Source organism: Pollachius pollachius (genome assembly GCF_949987615.1).
Source record: "Pollachius pollachius genome assembly, chromosome: 12".
Lineage (NCBI taxonomy): Eukaryota > Metazoa > Chordata > Actinopteri > Gadiformes > Gadidae > Pollachius > Pollachius pollachius.
Genome location: NC_136945.1, coordinates 11,351,704 through 11,370,580, shown reverse-complemented (window position 1 = coordinate 11,370,580; position 18,877 = coordinate 11,351,704). Strand labels below are relative to the sequence as shown.

General features: G+C 43.7%; 1 protein-coding gene across 1 annotated transcript in view; it reads right to left on the bottom strand.

Moving 5' to 3' along the window:
• Positions 1 to 352: 352 nt before the first annotated feature.
• Positions 353 to 18,877, bottom strand: part of tafa4b (TAFA chemokine like family member 4b) — a gene marked incomplete at both ends in the record, with an annotated part of 34,749 nt that continues 16,224 nt past the window's right edge. Inside the window, 4 exon segments of the mRNA XM_079747638.1 lie at positions 353 to 537; positions 5,297 to 5,418; positions 5,914 to 5,982; positions 10,630 to 10,768. Of these exon segments, the coding sequence (XP_079603764.1) occupies positions 353 to 537; positions 5,297 to 5,418; positions 5,914 to 5,982; positions 10,630 to 10,768 (515 nt within the window).

The window sequence follows — 18,877 nt, the reverse complement described above, 5'->3', positions numbered from 1 at the left end:
CACAAACGTATCAGTTAACCTATGTAGGATCTGTGTAAAATCTAGTAAGTAAGATCACAGATTTATAAAATATGACAGAAATACATGAGACAATACAATAGGAGGCTGGCATTTTCGGTGCCCTTTAGCTCACATCCAAAGACATACAAGACCGGTCACACAAGAAGTGCAAATGTGTTTGTCTCACCAAGTGACTTAGCAAAACTATCAATATAAAATAACCCAGGGAAGCCTCTGACAGTGTTAATGTAATGCAATCAAATTGTATCCAAATGCAAACTTGATACAAGTTTTATGAAACAACTTAGTGTGATAAGCTCCCTGAGACTGCAGAGGTCCGAACCCCAGACCTCTAACCCATGATGAGGTCTGATCCCAGCAGAGGTCCGAACCCAGACGAGCTCTGATCCAGACGAGGTCTGATCCCAGCAGAGGTCTGATCCCAGACGAGGTCTGATCCCAGACGAGGTCTTACCCAAGTAGAGGTCTTACCCAAGTAGAGGTCTGACCCAGACGAGGTCTGATCCCAGACGAGGTCTGACCCACAAGAGGTCTGACCCACAAGAGGTCTGATCCCAGCAGAGGTCTGACCCAGAAGAGGTCTGATCCCAGACCAGGTCTGATCCCAGACGAGGTCTGACCCAGAAGAGGTCTGATCCCAGCAGAGATCTGACCCAGAAGAGGTCTGATCCCAGACCAGGTCTGACCCCAGCAGAGGTCTGATCCCAGCAGAGGTCTGACTCAGACGAGGTCTTACCCAAGAAGAGGTCTAACCCCAGCAGAGGTCTGATCCCAGCAGAGGTCTGATCCCAGCAGAGGTCTGACTCAGACGAGGTCTTACCCAAGAAGAGGTCTAACCCCAGCAGAGGTCTGATCCCAGCAGAGGTCTGACTCAGACGAGGTCTTACCCAAGAAGAGGTCTAACCCCAGCAGAGGTCTGATCCCAGCAGAGGTCAGAGCCTCTCTGCAGTGCAGTAACAATATAAAGGGGACAGGGTACCAGGATCACATCATACTGAAGTCTTTCTTTCCTTTAGCGGTTTAAGTACCCCATTTCAATCAACCTCTGATCTAGTAAGATCCCAGGTTTATGCATAAGAATAAAACAGATAGACATACGAGAATACAATAGGAAGCTGGCGTTTTAGGTGTTCTTTAGCTCAACTATTCCTGGTGTTGAAAACGTTTCAAAGTTTGGGTTGTTTTCCATTGAGAAGAGATGTCCATCAGGCTGAGGTCAAAAAAACAATACCTGACAAATAAGGCTTAAAGAGGTGACTTTTAATCAAAGGATCACACACCTGCTTGCAAAAACGTTTGAGTAATGTACTGCTCCATTAGATACAATATTGCCAGTCCCACTATGTGGAAGATTTAAAGAGAAGTGTTTATGCAGAAAAGAACGTTTATTGAGTAATGCACAGCATTCAAATACAACTGCTCCCCATAGTCTCTTAGAAGTTTTAAAATAACCATCCCCCTGAACCTGCCTTTGAAAAAATAGCTCCTCCAGGTTTTTATTCCTTCTGGGGAGGGGTGTTTGGCCAACAAACCTGCACGTGGTTTTAGGGGTGTGTTCTCCTTGAGTGTAGAAATAGCCAGAATGAGCTGTAAGAGTTGCTTGCTCCTTTATTTCCAGACAATTATGAATAGGGCCTACACCGTCAAATGTAAAGTAAAAACAATACAAAACGACAAACATACAAATGCTTTATACAAACCAATACGAAGAAAATGCAATAACTTCCTTCTGTGGATTAATCTTTTGGAAAATAAAATGACTTAACATTTTATTCAAATCCTGGACTCTATTAACACGTAAAGTACATTGGCAAGTATGTGAACAATTCAGTTCAAGATGCAGCCGGTTGTCTACATGCAAGTATAGCCGGTTTCAGCCCTCCGCATTTCTTCATAATTTTTACATCAGGAGATTCAACCCTGAGGGTGAGTCAGACTTGATTCTTTATATGCGGACATCGGTGTCGTTAAGACATCAGTAGAATCTCCGGTTGGTTTGGGGGGTGGGGGGGGGGGGGGGGGGGGGGTCCTTGCAAGGGGTGGGATATGACGTAGGTTCTAAGTTCGCTAGAAGTGGGAGTAGTGCGGCCACTGTCAATCTAGTTTGTTTTGGTTTGACCACAGACAGCATGGAGGCATCTCATCACGATCATCTTGAATGTTGCTGCAATGATGCATCATATATTCCGTTCCATCCACAACAAAGATTGGAGCACAAGTTAGAGACAAATAGAAGAAACGACGAAGAAGAAAGGCATAGCGAATTACTGCTTTACCAGAGAAAGAGAGCGTTTTTGCTATTTAACCTACATCGGCAGCAGGTAAGGATCAGGGAAGGATGGGACCCTATAATGTTCAGCTAACTGTTCATGATTATCATTTAGGGTGCCACTCAATGACATGCAAATGCTGACCGAAGCGTCATCAACACGCCCACTCACGGGGTGTATGAAATACCAACTTTCTACGCCTGCTTCACACATAAGGTAATTTACATTTCCTATGGAGAAAATACAACCTCAGGGGTAGATATTTTTCAGGAGAATTTCAGGGTATAAATGTCACGATATGTTCAGACAAACAGCCCATCAGGAGACTATCAGGACACGTATGTCTGAGGGCAGCATATATATCCGGCCTGAGTAGTTATTCTCACCATGGAGTGACCTAATCCTAGAATTACAAGTCTTACTTGATTGTATTTAATGGCGATAAACTCACCAACAGTGCGCCTCTACAGACCGCTTGGATCATCCATCCTCTTCGTATCGACATGCATTTAATCTCACAAAGATGTGTATTCGTCATGCAAGAGCAACTTTCTCTCAATAACACTTATTGACAGAAGATATTCACCTTTGGCTAGACCAGACAGACCTGTAGAAGCTAAACATAACTCAGGTTTGCTAGTACAACATATTGCTATTGAAACTATACAACTAAACAGTCAAACAAAAATTGGTTATGATTGCTTATTCTTAATTCTTGATTTATAAATGATGCCTTCAACAACTCAGTTTTAGAATTAAACAATTCCACTTACCTTATTCTTTAATAGCTTCTGAGAGCATGTGCTCATTGTGTCTGTGAGTGTTTGTTGTGATGAAACATCACAGGTGTGTGTGATCAGCTATAATCAGTATGGGAGGGTGGTGCTGATTCTCAAAGAATTTGTTACTAATGTAAGGTCACATAAGTAGCAAAAATACCCACTTGTATGTGACCTTACATTTGCAAGTAACAAACAATATTGTAACCCAAATAAGTGCACCGGGTTGCATAGATCTATATTGAAGATATAAATACATGCTCCCCAGTTATAGATGTTTACTAAATGTGAATTGGGTACAAGGATACCTATGCAGCAATAGTATTTCTTTTAGATGATTACGACAATATGCCCGCATAGTGTTTATATATCATACTCAACGGTCATCATTTTGAGTTACCTCCATATTATAAATATGGGTTAGTGGTGTCCTGTTTCCTATGTGTGGTGAAGATTGACCATGCGGCTTGGTTTAAGAATATATATCGCTCATAAGACCCCCTTATAGTGGATTTAGGTATGGCTCATGTCCTTGGGCGGACAGCTGTAGCAAATTTTATAATTATAGTGTAATTTATCGTGGAACTTTAACCATTTAGTTGAAAGGCCAAACCCACCGAATTTATAAATTTGATGAATTGATCATACTATTTGAGGATACTGTTTAATCATTTTATCCCTAAAATGTTTTGTGAAGTTTACCACAAGTTTGGTGTTAATCTGTCAGTTTGATGAGGAGAAGTTCTAGGTTTTCAGAAAATTTAAAATGATGGAAAATCTGTCCAGACGGACTTTAATGGTCTCATGACTCTTCTGCTCAGTGGAGTGTGGACTGTTGACAGGACAGCATATCCAACCATAACATAACATCTAAGCAGCCAAGTATAAACTAGCTCACAGATAAAAAAAGAAATACTTTAAAAACAAGTATATAGAATACAAATACAGACAGAAATACTACCAGTTGGGCTACCAGTGCCTTAAATCCTCTCCTTCTACATGTTTTCTCCTTGAGATTACTATTCCCTTTCCTTCTCTCTCTGAAGATGAATGCTTGTCCATATCTTTTAAAGATGATACTCGAGGCCTGGAACAAATTAGAGTAACTAAAGATGATGAAGAATGCAGATCAACAGTGATCATGGCCGTTCCTCTCCCCCCGCAGACAGTGTTGGTGTGAAGTAAGCAGAGGAGTGTGATGATGGACTTCAGTAGGCGCCTGCTTTTGACGAAGCAACGGGCCTCACGGGAGCCGCCCAGGCTTTGTGTATAAACAAGCATCCTTAAAATACCCTTTGCACGCTCTCTCTCTGTATTTCTCTCTCTCTCTCTCTCTCTCTCTCTCTCTCTCTCTCTCTCTCTCTCTCTCTCTCTCTCTCTCTCTCTCTCTCTCTCACAAACACACGTTTCATCGTTGTCTGCTTATTGTTTCTTCCCCTTCTGGCTGGCTAATCACCCTTACACTCTCAACTAGCCTTCTCTCCTCGTTAGCATTTTGTTGTGCTCTCATTAACTTCACGTTTTTGGGCTTTTTTAATGCTCAGACCTCCTGCCCTCTGGTGCGTGTCCTCCTGATTGTCTGTGGAAAAAAAATCAACCAATCGGGTTGTTTATCCACCAATCAGAAAGGCCGGCCCATATAAAAGAAAGCTTTCTTTTATGTGTGAAATATGAAAAATGTATACTCTTTGTATGATTTCTATTGCAATAATATATATAATAATATATTAATAACTGGATAACTGTTGTGTTGCGGTGTCCAATATGAATTAAATTGCCCCTAACTCATCATGAATGCACGGGAAAGTGATCCGGTAGACAGCCTAAATGCATCCAAATCCCTTCAAATGGAGAAGGGCAGTTTATTTTCTAACATTGTTTCAATGCCCTATGAGCCTCAGCAAACTTAACCAACAGCGTCAGAAATATTGTCTGCCTGTTGAAGGGAGCAGACAGACGGTAACCTTCACTGTCATAGACAGGTTTTAATATGCTGTTGGAGCCAACAATGGCCGTCTGCTACTCTGAATGTCTGCCTCTATCTACCATTCACCTGACAGGCTGAACATGGCATCACGCTAGCCTTGTCCACTGAGAATGTTACAGGCCCCTGGATCGGCCTAACCCTCCAATTCAATGACTTATACCTGCCATAATGGAGGACTGTGTGCATGTATACTTTGGCGCTACAAAGGGAGCTAGCAGTTTTAATCCTACACCACGTACCGTGCTGTCGCCTCTCCCTGCTAAGCTCCGGTAGCCTCTCTGTCTTCCTCTCCGTCCAGCCTTTCCTCCGATCAGAGTCGGGCGTCGGGCGTCGGGCGTCTGGAGGCTGCAGCGTCAGGCCACTGCCACGCGGGAGAAGCGGGTTGCAAATTGTCCTCAAATATTGATTCTGCTGCAGAGGCGCACAGGGCAGGGAGGGGAAGGAAGAGAGCACCAGGCTCATCTGCTGAACACCAAACCTCCAGAGAGGAAGACGTAGGCAGGGAAGGAGAGGAAGCACTGCCCTAATCGGACCCACTGAGTGAGTACGGTGGACACCTCTGCCTCCGGGACCTCCTTTCACCTTCGAACCCGTTGGGAAAACGTGGGTGTGTGTGTGTTTGTGTGTGTTTGTGAAAAAGTGAGCGTGTGTGCAATAAATAAATAAAGCATTTCCAAAGTGTGTGTGTGTGTGTGTGTGTGTGTGTGTGTGTGTGTGTGTTTGGGTGTGAGTACGTGTAGGAATGCACGTCTGTACACAATGTAAAACACATACTGAGGGTGGGTCTGTGTCAAGGTGACTTAGGCGACATGCCAGTGCCTGGGCATGTAAATGGGCTGTTTGTGTATCTGCTTACCTGTATTCCTGCAGTTCTATTCCAGCGCCCTGTCGCACACATCTCAGCTCTAATTGGACCATTGTGTAGCTGCAAAACAGGGGAACGGGGGAGCAAGAGATGGCAGTGTGACTGGCCCTAACTGCAACGCCGCACCGCGGGCCTAAAAATATATTCCCTGTCAGCGGTCCTGGGAGGAGCCCAGCGCTGCCCAGGCCTCTCCGTAATGAGAGAGCGGAGACGGGTCTGCCACCAGTAGCCCGCTGTCCCTCCGGCTCAGAGCTCAGGGCCGGAGCGGGGTGAGGCAAGCGGCTCAGGTTCCATCAACTCATCACAGCTCGCAAGGCAGCGTGTCCAACAGAAGGGGCTCTTGCACACACACACACGCAGACACACACACACAAACACACACACACAGACAAAAACACACACACACACACATACACACACAAACACAAACAAGGGCCCGCCCTCCACCCCCGGGCCCCTGACCTCACTGTATGTGTGTGTGTGTGTGCGTGTGTGTGTGTGTGTGTGTGTGTGTGTGTGTGTCTGCGTGTGTGTGTGTTGAGGTGCATGCATTTGTGCACATGTGTACTTCTGTTTGTATATCTGTGTGTGTGCATGTGTGTGTATGAGGTTGTGTGTGTGTGTGTGTGTTTGTGTGTGTGAAAGAAATATAAGGGAAGAGAGAAAGCATGAAAGACATTTATAAATACAAAACAAATTGTCAAACTATGAGTGGTTATCTTAGCTGTACAAACACCAAAGAGATCAACACAGAGTTGTGTGTGTGTATGTGTGTGGGTGTGTGGGTATACCAACAGCATAATTGTCCATGTAATGGTGTTCTGCTAACGAATGAAAGACGGCGGGAGAAACGGAAAGGCAGCCACGTGGAGAGAGAGAGAGGATAATTGAAAGATGTCAGACGGTAGTTCAGGCCTTCCTCTATGATTGTTCTCGGTACACAGTAATGATGGAGCCCAACGGGGAAAAACATGTTTTCCAGAAAGCTGAAGCACCATTATCAGGCCATATCATACAGCTATTACGTCTCTATGTCTCAGTGAAGAACCATTGGCAGGCTTTTTTTCAGGGATAATTTGGGCTACTAATTTGCACAGAAGCACGAACACCCCCTAATTAAGGTCATTAGAAAGACCTCTACAATACATATGCTGTTGTTTTTCAACATGCCGAAAAGAAACAAATCAGGATTGGAAACAAGTCGGCGAACCGTACCCGAAATACAAAAAAAAGGAGAGATGTGACTATTTCCATGTGACGTAAATTAGAAAGACAATGTATCGTCCCCCATTGTTTCAGCGTTTTATAAGCCTTCTAAAAGGTGAACACAAATGATATCACATCCAGAGTAAACCAGATAAAAGATATAGAACCTCTTCAGGAATACCTTGCAAATATCTGGCGAAAAAACGAATGAATCAGACAGAGGAACAGATTTTTGTAGTCATAGATTTCCTAGTTTTATGGTCATGTAGTATAGCTGCATATGGTCGTGGCCTCCTTCTCCAAGCCACACTTTATTCATCCAAACCTACGGGGGAATAATAGGGGTGTGATATACATTATACATTTCTACTCCTAAAGCGGGCAGCGTTTAAAAGGAAACATAAAGAAACATAATCCTGTTCTGATCTTCCCTTTCGGCAACAGACGTCAATATCAAGAAAACAGCACATTCCCAAAACGGTTTCAAACTAGTCCAAATATCTTACATGAATATTTAATACGCTGTTATGATCTTACGCTCGCAGTACCAATTAGAACTGTAAAATGACTGCATGAATGCACTCTGTGTGAAAGGGGCTTGACCCAAAAGAGCAATTGGACGCTAATTTGCCGTTCAGTAGTTATTCACCAGATATGAGCGGCGCGCTCCGGCCCATCTCCCGGGCCGGTCGTGAGGAACACTGTCCTCAATGCAGCGCTAAGCCTTTCTTATGGATAAGGGACTGGACTGGACCACGTCCAGGGAGAACTATCAACGCTGTTGTTTCTTTGTCCCTTTGTTCTATTGTTCCATCTAGCGCTCATCTACGGATAAATTCTCTCTTGAAATAGACTTTTAAAAAATGCTAAACCCAGTGTTTTGATATCCCTCTTTGTTCTCCTTAGTCCACAGTTTTGTCCCTCAGTTAATTTTTTGGGGATCATTGTCAGACCAAAGCGTCATTTTTTCTTTTTTCTGCATCAAATATCTGGTCTGGCTGCCGTCCCAGTGGTCCGTCGGTCCAAAACAAGCGGCCCGTTGTCTTTCCTCCATCGAGTGTCCCACGCGCTTCCGTTGAGTTTGTTGATGATCGGTCAGCTTCCATTCCATTAGATATGTTTGTGTCGTCTCTCCTCCTGAACAGCTGCTCTGCACGGAGCCTCTTGCTATCGCGTGACCTAGAAAAGGGGAAAGAGCACGGAGGAAGAAGAGGATAAATGAACCGGTTGACACACAGGACGGCGCGCAGCCGCCCCATTCTGCAGGAAAAGCACTTTGAAACCCAAACTTTGTGTACCGAGCACAAGCAGTTCTGATAAAGAGATGAATTAGATCTTCAGCGCACCTTAGAGCAAATGTTTTCATAACAGGTCTTATTATTCAACAAAAGTGTGTGGGTGTGTATAAGTGTTTGCGTAGGTGTGTGTGTCTGTGTGTGTGTGTGTGTGTGTGTGTGTGTGTGTGTGTGGGAGCATAGGTGTGTGTGACGACCCTTAGACATAGTGGACTGAAACCATTCCTCCGATCTCCACTGTGGTATTAAAAGCTTTGACGCTTAGACTTACAAAGGCTGTTCTTGTAAATTGAAGCATGCCCTTCGTTCAGACAAATAAGTTATTTTCTCATTGTGCCGTGTGTCTCGGCCGTGTGTCTCGGCCCTGTGTAGGAACGGGAGAGACACGGACAAAAGGGCATAGACATGACTGCATTGAATGAGGGACAGATCAGACCAGAGTCACGGACATGAAGATAGAAGACCGATAGAGAGAGGGAGAGAGAGGGAGAGAGAGGGAGGGAGGGGGAGGGAGATGGAGGGATGGAGAAAGAGAGAGCAGGAATGAGTGAGGGAGAGAGAGAGAGGGAGAGGGAGAAGGGGAGAGAAGATGATAGAGGAAGTGAGAGTGACAGAGGGAGCAGGAGAAAGGGACAGACCAAGTGTCCAAGTGACACAGGTAGACAGAGAGAGTGAGCTAAGAATAGGTGGTCCAGTGGGAGTCTTTCCCGGCTAGTGTATGTCTCGTGGCAGCCCGCAACGTCGCCATGTGCCGCTGAGTCTCCTGGTAACTGGTCCCCAGTCCCTCAGTAGACTGGGGACCAGTTACCATCCACTCACAATTAATGTCCAGCGACGCAGTCACTAGTCACTAGTCAGCTGTTGTTGGTGCCCCAACACCAGAAGATAGATAGATAAAGAGAGCTGGTGTTGTTGGTGTTGGGTGTGTGGGGGGGGGTTTACTACGTGCAACAACCTACGGTGTGACTCCACCTCCTCTCCAACACTTTCTCAGCTGCGTGCCTCTGTCGGCTCACCGCGCGTCAATTTAATTAGGTCTCTTAATCGCTAGGTCTCAGCAGAGGGGCCGCTTGCCATAATGTGCTGTAATAAACACGACGGATGTTCTGCTGCTGGATGCCGTCTCGCACGCCGCAATCACTCTGACAGCGGCGGCGGCTGCGTCGAAACCCAACACTGCCACCGTCCCCCCATCACAACTGTTTCCCTCCCTCTTTATCGTCCTCACCTGCACGTAAACCACCTCATGAACAATGTATCCCCCCCCCCCCCCCCGCATGGACGCCCAGATACTGCAAATTAACTTTCACACACCAGCGGCTCACAAAGGGGCCATGAAGGACCTTTATTGAAATCAACTTATCAGCTTTGGAAGCCGTCAATTACCTCGCCGGCACGTTGCGCTGCAGACACTTCTCAACATATGACTTTTCTCGTCTTCTCTCTACGATCGTTTACAGCAAAAGCAGCACAAATGCGGAGGCCGTCCAGTTGAACGATTTTATCCATCGTTCTTGAAGTTTGACTTGAATTAAAACATGTTGAACTCCAAAATGTCTTATTATCTGTCGTTGTATTTCTCTGTGCTCCAGTTTTGGTGCGAAAAAGCAATTCTACAAGTCAGCGTGTTAAAAGTTTTCTAACTGTATCTCATGAATCTATCGTAATGTGTAATACTCAGGGTTTAACGGACATCTAATCTATTGTGAATGTGGATGGGATCGTGCGCTGCATTCAAATGCTAGAAAAGACGGTCTGTTAATTAGAGTTGGCCGCATGCCATGGGGACAGCTAAAACGCTGAGACATATGGGGGAGGGAGAATTACATTAGATTCATTTAACATCACCATTAAGTGCCTATCCCATTCATGAGACACGATAAACGCTGCACTTTGATGGACAAGGTCTTGCTAGTCGGGGTCAAATGAGGGCATCCGTGTTGAAACAGGGTCTGGAGGATTACACGTTGTTACTTCTACGTCCAGAATTTCACATCAAATTACACGTACCAATGGCTTTCATAATGCTTTTTAATCATTTAAAATCACACCCACATACACAGAACCACACAGACAGACAAACAACTCCACCCACCTACACACACACACACACACACACACACACACACACACACACACACACACACACACACACACACACACACACACACACACACACACACACACACACACACACACACACAACCACAAGGCCCCTACCTTGGTGGTCTTGACCTTGTTGCCGGTGCTGCATGACCAGCCGGTCAGGTCGGGCAGGACCTTGCACTCCTCACCGTCCATGCAGGGATGCATCTGACACCACCACTTCTGGATCACGATGGAGGCTGCAGAGGACAGGGGGAGAGGCGGAGGGGACCCCATTCAGACCGGATTGTTTGCGACCAGATAGCACACACACTCACACAAACACATACACACACACACACACACACAAACACACACACAGCCCACGCAGAACGCACGGCAGCACGGTTCAGATCCGACTCCTCTGACTGACACTAGCCGTAATCGGACTAATAGCGTTCAGCGCAGGACACGGAACGTAGGAGTGTAACCTTATACTTGTTAATATGTTCAGACAAAATACTTCTATTTATGTTCATGTGCTTTATGGATCATTTATAAACTTTTAAAACAAACTACGCAAGGAGTTATTATTATTGTAATAAAAGCCTTGTTGTGGGGATACTTGGAAAATAGTGCCTGCTTTTAAAGTGATATGATGACCTGGTTTGAGGCATAAACTATGAACATTGGAAGTTCTAAAGCTAAATTAATTCATAATACAACACAGATGTTAAATAATTACAATTAAATTCACTGTTGATCTGTTGATCTAAGTAATAGGACATTTAATGAGAAGTTAATGAAGGAAATAAGATGATAAACATGGATCATGTTTTCTGTTCATTTTCAATGTTACACGATGCACTATTATATTTCAAAAGGGTAAATAATCATAATACATTTTCATCGCGATCACAAAAATATTGGAAAAAACGGAAATACAATCTCCCAGCAGCAGGTGGATCTTACATCTTGCACTCCCTGTAAGTGTAGAAAATATTACAAAATGCCAGAATAGTAGTGAATAGAACAAGATTGAACAGGAAACACTACCAACGCCAACGCATTTCCACATGCTGTCACCAAAGCAGTGAGACACAAAAACCATAAGACTTAGTTTTACTGAATAAAAAATCAGATTGTGGATCATGTGAAATGTAGAGAGACAGGAAAGATGGGGATGGGAAAAGTCCAATCTATTCAGCACTGATGTTGTGATGTCATTACAGCAAGATGACAGGCAAAAAACAGAAAACCTCATGAAAGTCAACAATAGATGGTGACATGGTAAAAGACTTAAAGATTGATGAAAACTCAGCGTGGAAACGAGAAATTGGATAAATATAAGTGCAGATTTTAATAATCAAAGTCTGGCCTCTACATCTCTGAAGAGTTAGGGAGTGTGTGTGTGTGTGTTTGTGTTTGTGTGTGTGTGTGTGTGTGTGCAGTCCTGCTTGTGTGTGTGTGTGTGTGTGTGTGTGTGTGTGTGTGTGTGTGTGTGTGTGTGTGTGTGTGTGTGTGTGTGTGTGTATCTGTGTGTATGAGGGTATAAACCTAGCGAAGTAGCGGTAACTGAAGTCATATAATTAAAGTAATTTACTAGTCAAACAGCAACGCGTTTGTCTCTGCTACAATCAGCTCCCTGCCGCGACAAGAAAATATTCACACACCGGCTTGAGACACAATATGTGAGCAATTGCCATTTTACTTCACAACAGAGGTTGGAAGTAACATAATATTGAGGCAAAGCACTAATTAAAACGTCAAACTTCCTCTCCATTCTTCAGCAGAGATAAATAGCGTAAATGAGGAATCACGTTAAGGGCAGTCAACCAACCGCAAGGAAGAAGTACGCTCTTTAATTTAAACCTGTGTAAAGGCCCACAACGTATTAAATGACCATAATGGAATAACTGCCTGTAATGTAATAAAAGCCAAATGGCGTAATAAAATCTGGAGGCAGTAATACAATAGCATTTCTGCAATGTAAACATTGGTGAGTGTTGCATAATATCCTAATAAAACCTTACCAAAAGGATACACCTTGTTGTGATTTTTTTCTTGCATTGGTATTATTGCAGTATAGTTTGTTCCATTGTAAAGAGTAAACATTATAAACTAAAATCAAAACATTTGGTTGGGAATCTCTAGAAGTGAATAGTGTATTATATAGTATAGTATAGTATGGTATAGTACTCTATATATAAATAGTATGTGGTCACCTGTTTGTGGACCTTTTATTGCACTATTCATTTTGATAGGATATATTTTGTGGAATAGTTACTTTCACACATTGTTATTTTAAGTTATGTTGAATAAAGTGATAATGTCTTTCTCTGAATTTTTAATGATCTTCACTCTGATAATCTTATTCCTAGGTGTCATGGTGGAGTGTTAAAGCCTTGACTGAATAGTTGATTTCTTCACCTGACTTTAAATATAATGATCTAATTTACATTTTACTACCTGAAGGTTGGTTTATTATGAATAGAGTCCGCCTGCACGCTACTTTATACATTATCAATTATCAAAATATCAAATGAATATGCCAATTCCAAGGAAGGCAGTGACAGCGTTATTGTCTTATAATGCAAACGTTCTTACCAATTTTAACTGATTTCCTATGGGCAAGCAAAATACATTGAAATACTGTAGATGTTTACATGTTGCCAAAGCATTTAAAGATGGCAGGATGTACTCTTCATCTTATTTAAGTTGGTAAGTGCTTCCCAATAAAATCACAATAAAAAAAGTATTCCTTTTTAGCCATTGTTTTAACTTTCAAAAGCAAAATGATGGTGTAAAAATATAGTCCTTGCTAGTCGCGTCCTATGGAGATGGGGCTAGAGTGCTGGCTGGAGTGCTGCCTAGTGTTTGTAGCGTTCGGAGTTTGGAACGACTCGCTAGTGTGGAAGCGCTTCCGCTTCCGCTTTTTAATATTGCTCCAGTGTTAAATATTTTAATATTTTAATTGTTGAAATTGTTATTGGCGACAGTAGTTTGTTTTAACACCACCTACTTACATATTAAAACAAATCAATCCATGCAAAATATAGCCTATCATTACATGATTAATCTATAAAAAGCAATTCAACCAAAAAAAACGTTCAAATAACTTCACTTGTGTAAAGCAATGTGTATTGCTTTCTATCGGCAAATTTTAAATATCCCGCGCAGCATGTGAACGCAAAGGATTGTGGGTATTTTGGCTCGTTGAGGATCCATCGATGCATCCTTGAAAAATCTCGGAATACTCAAAAATAAAGGACGCGAAAAGGGCGCAAATTTCCGAGTGTTCTCAGTATTGGAACAGTGCTTGTCGGCGTTCTATGACGTAGGGTCCTTAAAAGGGCAGCCGTTGAGCATGCTTCCTTCACTTTGGGAAACAGCCTGATTGAGCTCTGGGGCAGGGAGGGGCTGCACACCTGTTGCACATTTAGCAATCAATGTGCACAGGTTACACAAGCCATAACCACACACACACACAAACACACACACACACACACACACACACACACACACAAAGATTTCCTGCATGGCAACATGGAGCACCAGTTCCATGCACCAAACCTTACAATAAACCGGCTTTCAATATCAGCAACTTGCATCCATAATAATGGTGGAGCCCAAAGCTACAAGGTAGAGTGTAGCAGCCACCTTGGTTGCGTGTAGCATGCACATTTCTAAACCCTCCAAATATCCCTGTACTATATGTATTATGTATAGTGAGGAATACATTACAGTATTGTAGACAGTACTACAACATGCATTAAACATAGCCACCAAGATGGACGCCTTCCCACAGGCAGCCTTCCAACCTCCAACAACCTAAGTAACTCAAGGAATTCTCAAACTACTATCATATTATTATGTTGTATGTATTCAGCAGACATGTTTTTATTCAGCCTCTCATGTATTTAACTGTATTTCAGGTAAGAAGATCATAAGTTAGATACAGTAGCGGAAGTTACAGCCAAATGCTATTGTATTGTCATTTTAGAACCTTGTTATGTGAATTTGTTTCATTAAATTACATTTCATGCCATAACGGCATTTCAAATGTTACATTGTTGGCCTTCACAAAACTGTCTTTTTCAAGAGTCAATGGAGCTCACTCTATCCAGGATAAGTACAAAGTGGGAAGGAAAACCCATACCCATCCATAATTCAATAGACTTGTGGTATTTTCAGCTTGCCAGGATACACAAGGTTCCAGCAGACATCCAGTAATACGCAGCCAGCACAGCAAACCTCAGAGCTGGCTGGAAGATGTATTTGCTGGTTCCTAGGGCCGGATGTCCACTTTTTCAGACCGATATAACTAGCCCCAACACCACGAAAACATAGCACACACAAAAAACAGCATTGGAAAGGGATTCGACTCAATTGCAATAGTTGTTCTTTAGAAACTTCAGAAATGCTTACATTTCGTACTTACTCAATTTTTTGGGGTACATTTCAAATGTTCACAGCCTTTCTTGCAATTAACTTGGATGAAGGCGTCTGCTACATAAATATCAACAAACCATGATTTTTAGTTAACTAAAACGAGAACAATTGATCTATCATAGTTTCACACGTCGATCTTTTAATAAAATAAATGAAAATAAATTGGAAAAACAAAGATGTTTGAAACATTGTATAACTCCCTTGACTTCCCTGGTGCTGCCTAATGTAGAAATCTAATCTGTAGAAATAGGAGCTTTTGATGATTGTGGACCCCCTGCTAGTGGTCATCAAAGCTTCCTGGCCAGCCGTCTAGACACTAGCCTCCTAGACAGAATGCCTCCAAACTAAAGAAATCAAAATAAACCCAGCGTAATCCTGATTGGCCGTGCAGACACTAGCCTCCTAGACAGAGCGCCTCCAAACTAAAGAAATCAAAATAAACCCAGTGTAATCCTGGTTGGCCGTCCAGACACTAGCCTCCTAGACAGAGCGCCTCCAAACTAAAGAAATCAAAATGTACCCCGCGTAGTCCTAGAGTATGTCCTGGCCTGCGAAACAGGGTACGTGTCTTCTCAACGTTAGAGTCATACTTAAGGTGTTTTAGTTACATGAATCATATAAAACCTAAAGAAAACAACAAACAAGCAACAAAGAGAGACGGTTTTCTTGAAATCCAATATCTTTGTTGGTCATTCCAGGGATACATTCGGTAAGAACATCAGAGCAAAAACTAAATCAGCACCTTGGGAAAAGAAAGCAAGGGTAGAAACATAGTCAGGTTGTATTTCAGACATTGCGCCACTATTTACTGCCAAAGTCGAAACCTCTGCACAAGGCAACCATCCATATGGCCTGAGGAGACCGTTGTAAATAAAGTATAGCTATTTATCAGCAATGGACGACAGGATGCCTTGTTTGAAAATATATTGTTTTTTTATATTCTCTTTCAGATTCCTAACGTGCACCAGAAACATTTTATACTGCAATGTTTCCTAGCCTTAGAATATAATCATAATGGAAGTGGACGGGGCTTTTCTGCCCAATATGTACCGCCCCCTGCAGGAGGTATTCCCGGTGGGCTCCCAGACAGCAAGTAGAACGTTGATCCCTGATCCCTGTCTTTGAATTATTCATTCACCCTTTGTCCAGTCTTAGTGTTTGGTGTTTGAAAAATACCATTTTTCTTATCTCTAACTTCAATAAGCAGGTAAGACAGCAGTGTTTACGCCAGCTTCTCCGGACTATTGTTTCTGACAGCGCAGAGGGGGGATAAGGAGAGGTGTGAGCAATTCACTGGAATTATGCAGAAGAAGACATGGACAAATCCTCCAAAGAGACATGGGAATAGCATCCGGCCTGAGAGAGAGATAGTAACGGGTGAGGGAGGGACAACCACAGAGAGAGGGAGAGCACGAGAAGCAGGAAGAGAGAGAGGTAGAGCAAGGGAGCCAGAGGAAGAGAGAGATGTAGAGAGAGGTAGAGAGGGAGGCAGAGGAAGAGAGAGAGGTAGAGCAAGGGAGCCAGAGGAAGAGAGAGAGGTAGAGAGAGGGAGCCAGAGGAAGAGAGAGAGGTAGAGAGAGGGAGCCAGAGGAAGAGAGAGAGGTAGAGAGAGGGAGCCAGAGGAAGAGAGAGAGGTAGAGAGAGGGAGCCAGAGGAAGAGAGAGAGGTAGAGAGAGGGAGCCAGAGAGCCAGAGGAAGAGAGAGAGAGAGAGACAGAGAAAGCGTGAACGAGAGTGAAAACGAGAGAGAGCAAGAGAGAGTGAAGGCGAGATTGAGAGAGAGAAGGAGAAATGGTAAACGAGATGGGGTGGGGGGGATAGGAACAGAGGGTGCCAGAGGCAGGACGTTGTGTACAGGAGGTAAGAGGAGGCAGCGGTCTGTCACCAGATAAAAAACAAACATGCAGAGTCACCTCCATAAATCAGTCGTGGACGTCAGGGAACGCCAAAAAAACTTGTGTTATGATGCAGAGGCTCCAGCTCGCTAAGTGGTCCTAAAAACCAATGGCTGTGTAATGCTCTTTAATGTGGCCATTATGGTGCCTCAGCGCAACTGCCAGGGTGTTATTTAGACCTAATGAGCATGGCCTCAGAGTGCTGTAATGGAGACACGCAACTCCTCACAGTCTTGCGCCATGCAGTCTTACCCCACCCAGTCTAACTCAACACAGTCGTACTAAACACAGTATAACTCAACACAGTCTAACTCCATCCAGTCTTACTCAACACAGTCTTACTAAACACAGTATAACTCAACACAGTCTAACTCCATCCAGTCTTACTCCATCCAGTCTTGCTCCCCCCGGTGTAACTCTAGCGCACTATAACTCTAGAGCCGACAGACTCCATATGGTTTAACTTGAGAGAAGTTTAACTCTAGAGTCGTATTACTCCAGATACCATCCCTAAAACAGTCTAACTCTAAAGCACTCCACAGTGTAACACTAGAGCAGTCTAACTCCACAGTGTAACACTAGAGCAGTCTAACTCCACAGTGTAACACTAGAGCAGTCTAACTCCACAGCCTTACATACAGGCTAACTCTCTCTACAGTAAAACTCCAAAGTCTTCCTTCAGCCTTACTCTGGAGTCTAACTCTTGAGCAGTCTAGCTCTACAGTCTAACACTAGAGCAATCTATAATTCCACGGTCTAACTCCAGAACCGTCTAACTCGACAGTGTATCACTGTAGAAAAGTAATGTGGCAGTCTAAGTCTACAGTCTGAGTGTGCGGACGGTACCGCCACACCATGCCTGCCTAGCCACCAAGCGCAGGAAACCGTGGCCAGAGCACGAGGAACCTGTGAGTTATGTACCCTGTGATGTCATGCAAAGGAGGTCAAAGGTCACTGGATGCCGCGGAAAGCCGGACCAGACCGAACAAGATGAAAGGGAGGTCCCCGAGGTGGCCGCTTAATGCAGTGTAAGATGTTAATAGCGGTCCAAATCTGCACCCTGAGGCTTTGTCCTCCGCCCTCCCCCACTGCCAAACCCTGTGTTCTTTAGTCCTCCTGCTGGAGCCGGTCGGGGGCCAAGCAGTTAGATCACGGTACCGGTTGGCTCCGACCCCGCTCCTGGCCCCCAGGTCACGCCTCGCCCAGCCTTGATGAAGATTCATTTAAGGAGCCCCCCCGATCCCACGTTAGTCAGAGGCTCCTAATCCCACAGAGTCCATATCTGTCCACCTGTCAACCATACTTAAATAATGATATATACTGGATAGATTGTAAATATAAATATATATATATATATATACATATATTATATATATAAATAAATAATAAAAAACAATGAAATAATAACATAATACGATGAATGTATATATATATATATATATATATATATATGTATAAATAAATAAAAACAATAAAATAATAATGCATATATATATATATGGGATAAGGGCTCCCAAAGGGACTCATTTGAGCGCAACATGCCTGAACCATGCTTCTTTCTCCCTCCAGAGGGGGGAGATGATGAGGGAACAGCCGTGGACAGAGCCATGGTTTTGGGGCCCTCGGTCAATGGGGGCTGTCTCGGTGAGGGCTCCAGAGACAGCATGCTAAGAGGCACTGCTCTGCAGACCTGCGTCTCCCTCTGACTGTCAATCCTCCCACGGATTATGTCAATCTGACGCACACCTCACTAAGGAGTTGCTCTCCCTAACTAGAACTGTGCTCCTCTCGACGTCGTGGCATTTCCTAGCGGTGTGCAGACCGGTCTGCTTATGGAGCGGCTGTTTAATGGACACCACCACTCGTGGGATAAGGTGTTGAGTGTTTTGTCCACTAAACAGGTCCCTTAAATGGATGTAAGTCGACCGGTTTGGACGATTAAACATGTCAGAATAGGTCACCTAAACGGGTGTTTAGTCCACTAAACTGGTCTACAAAATCAATGTCTAGTCCAGTGTTTACT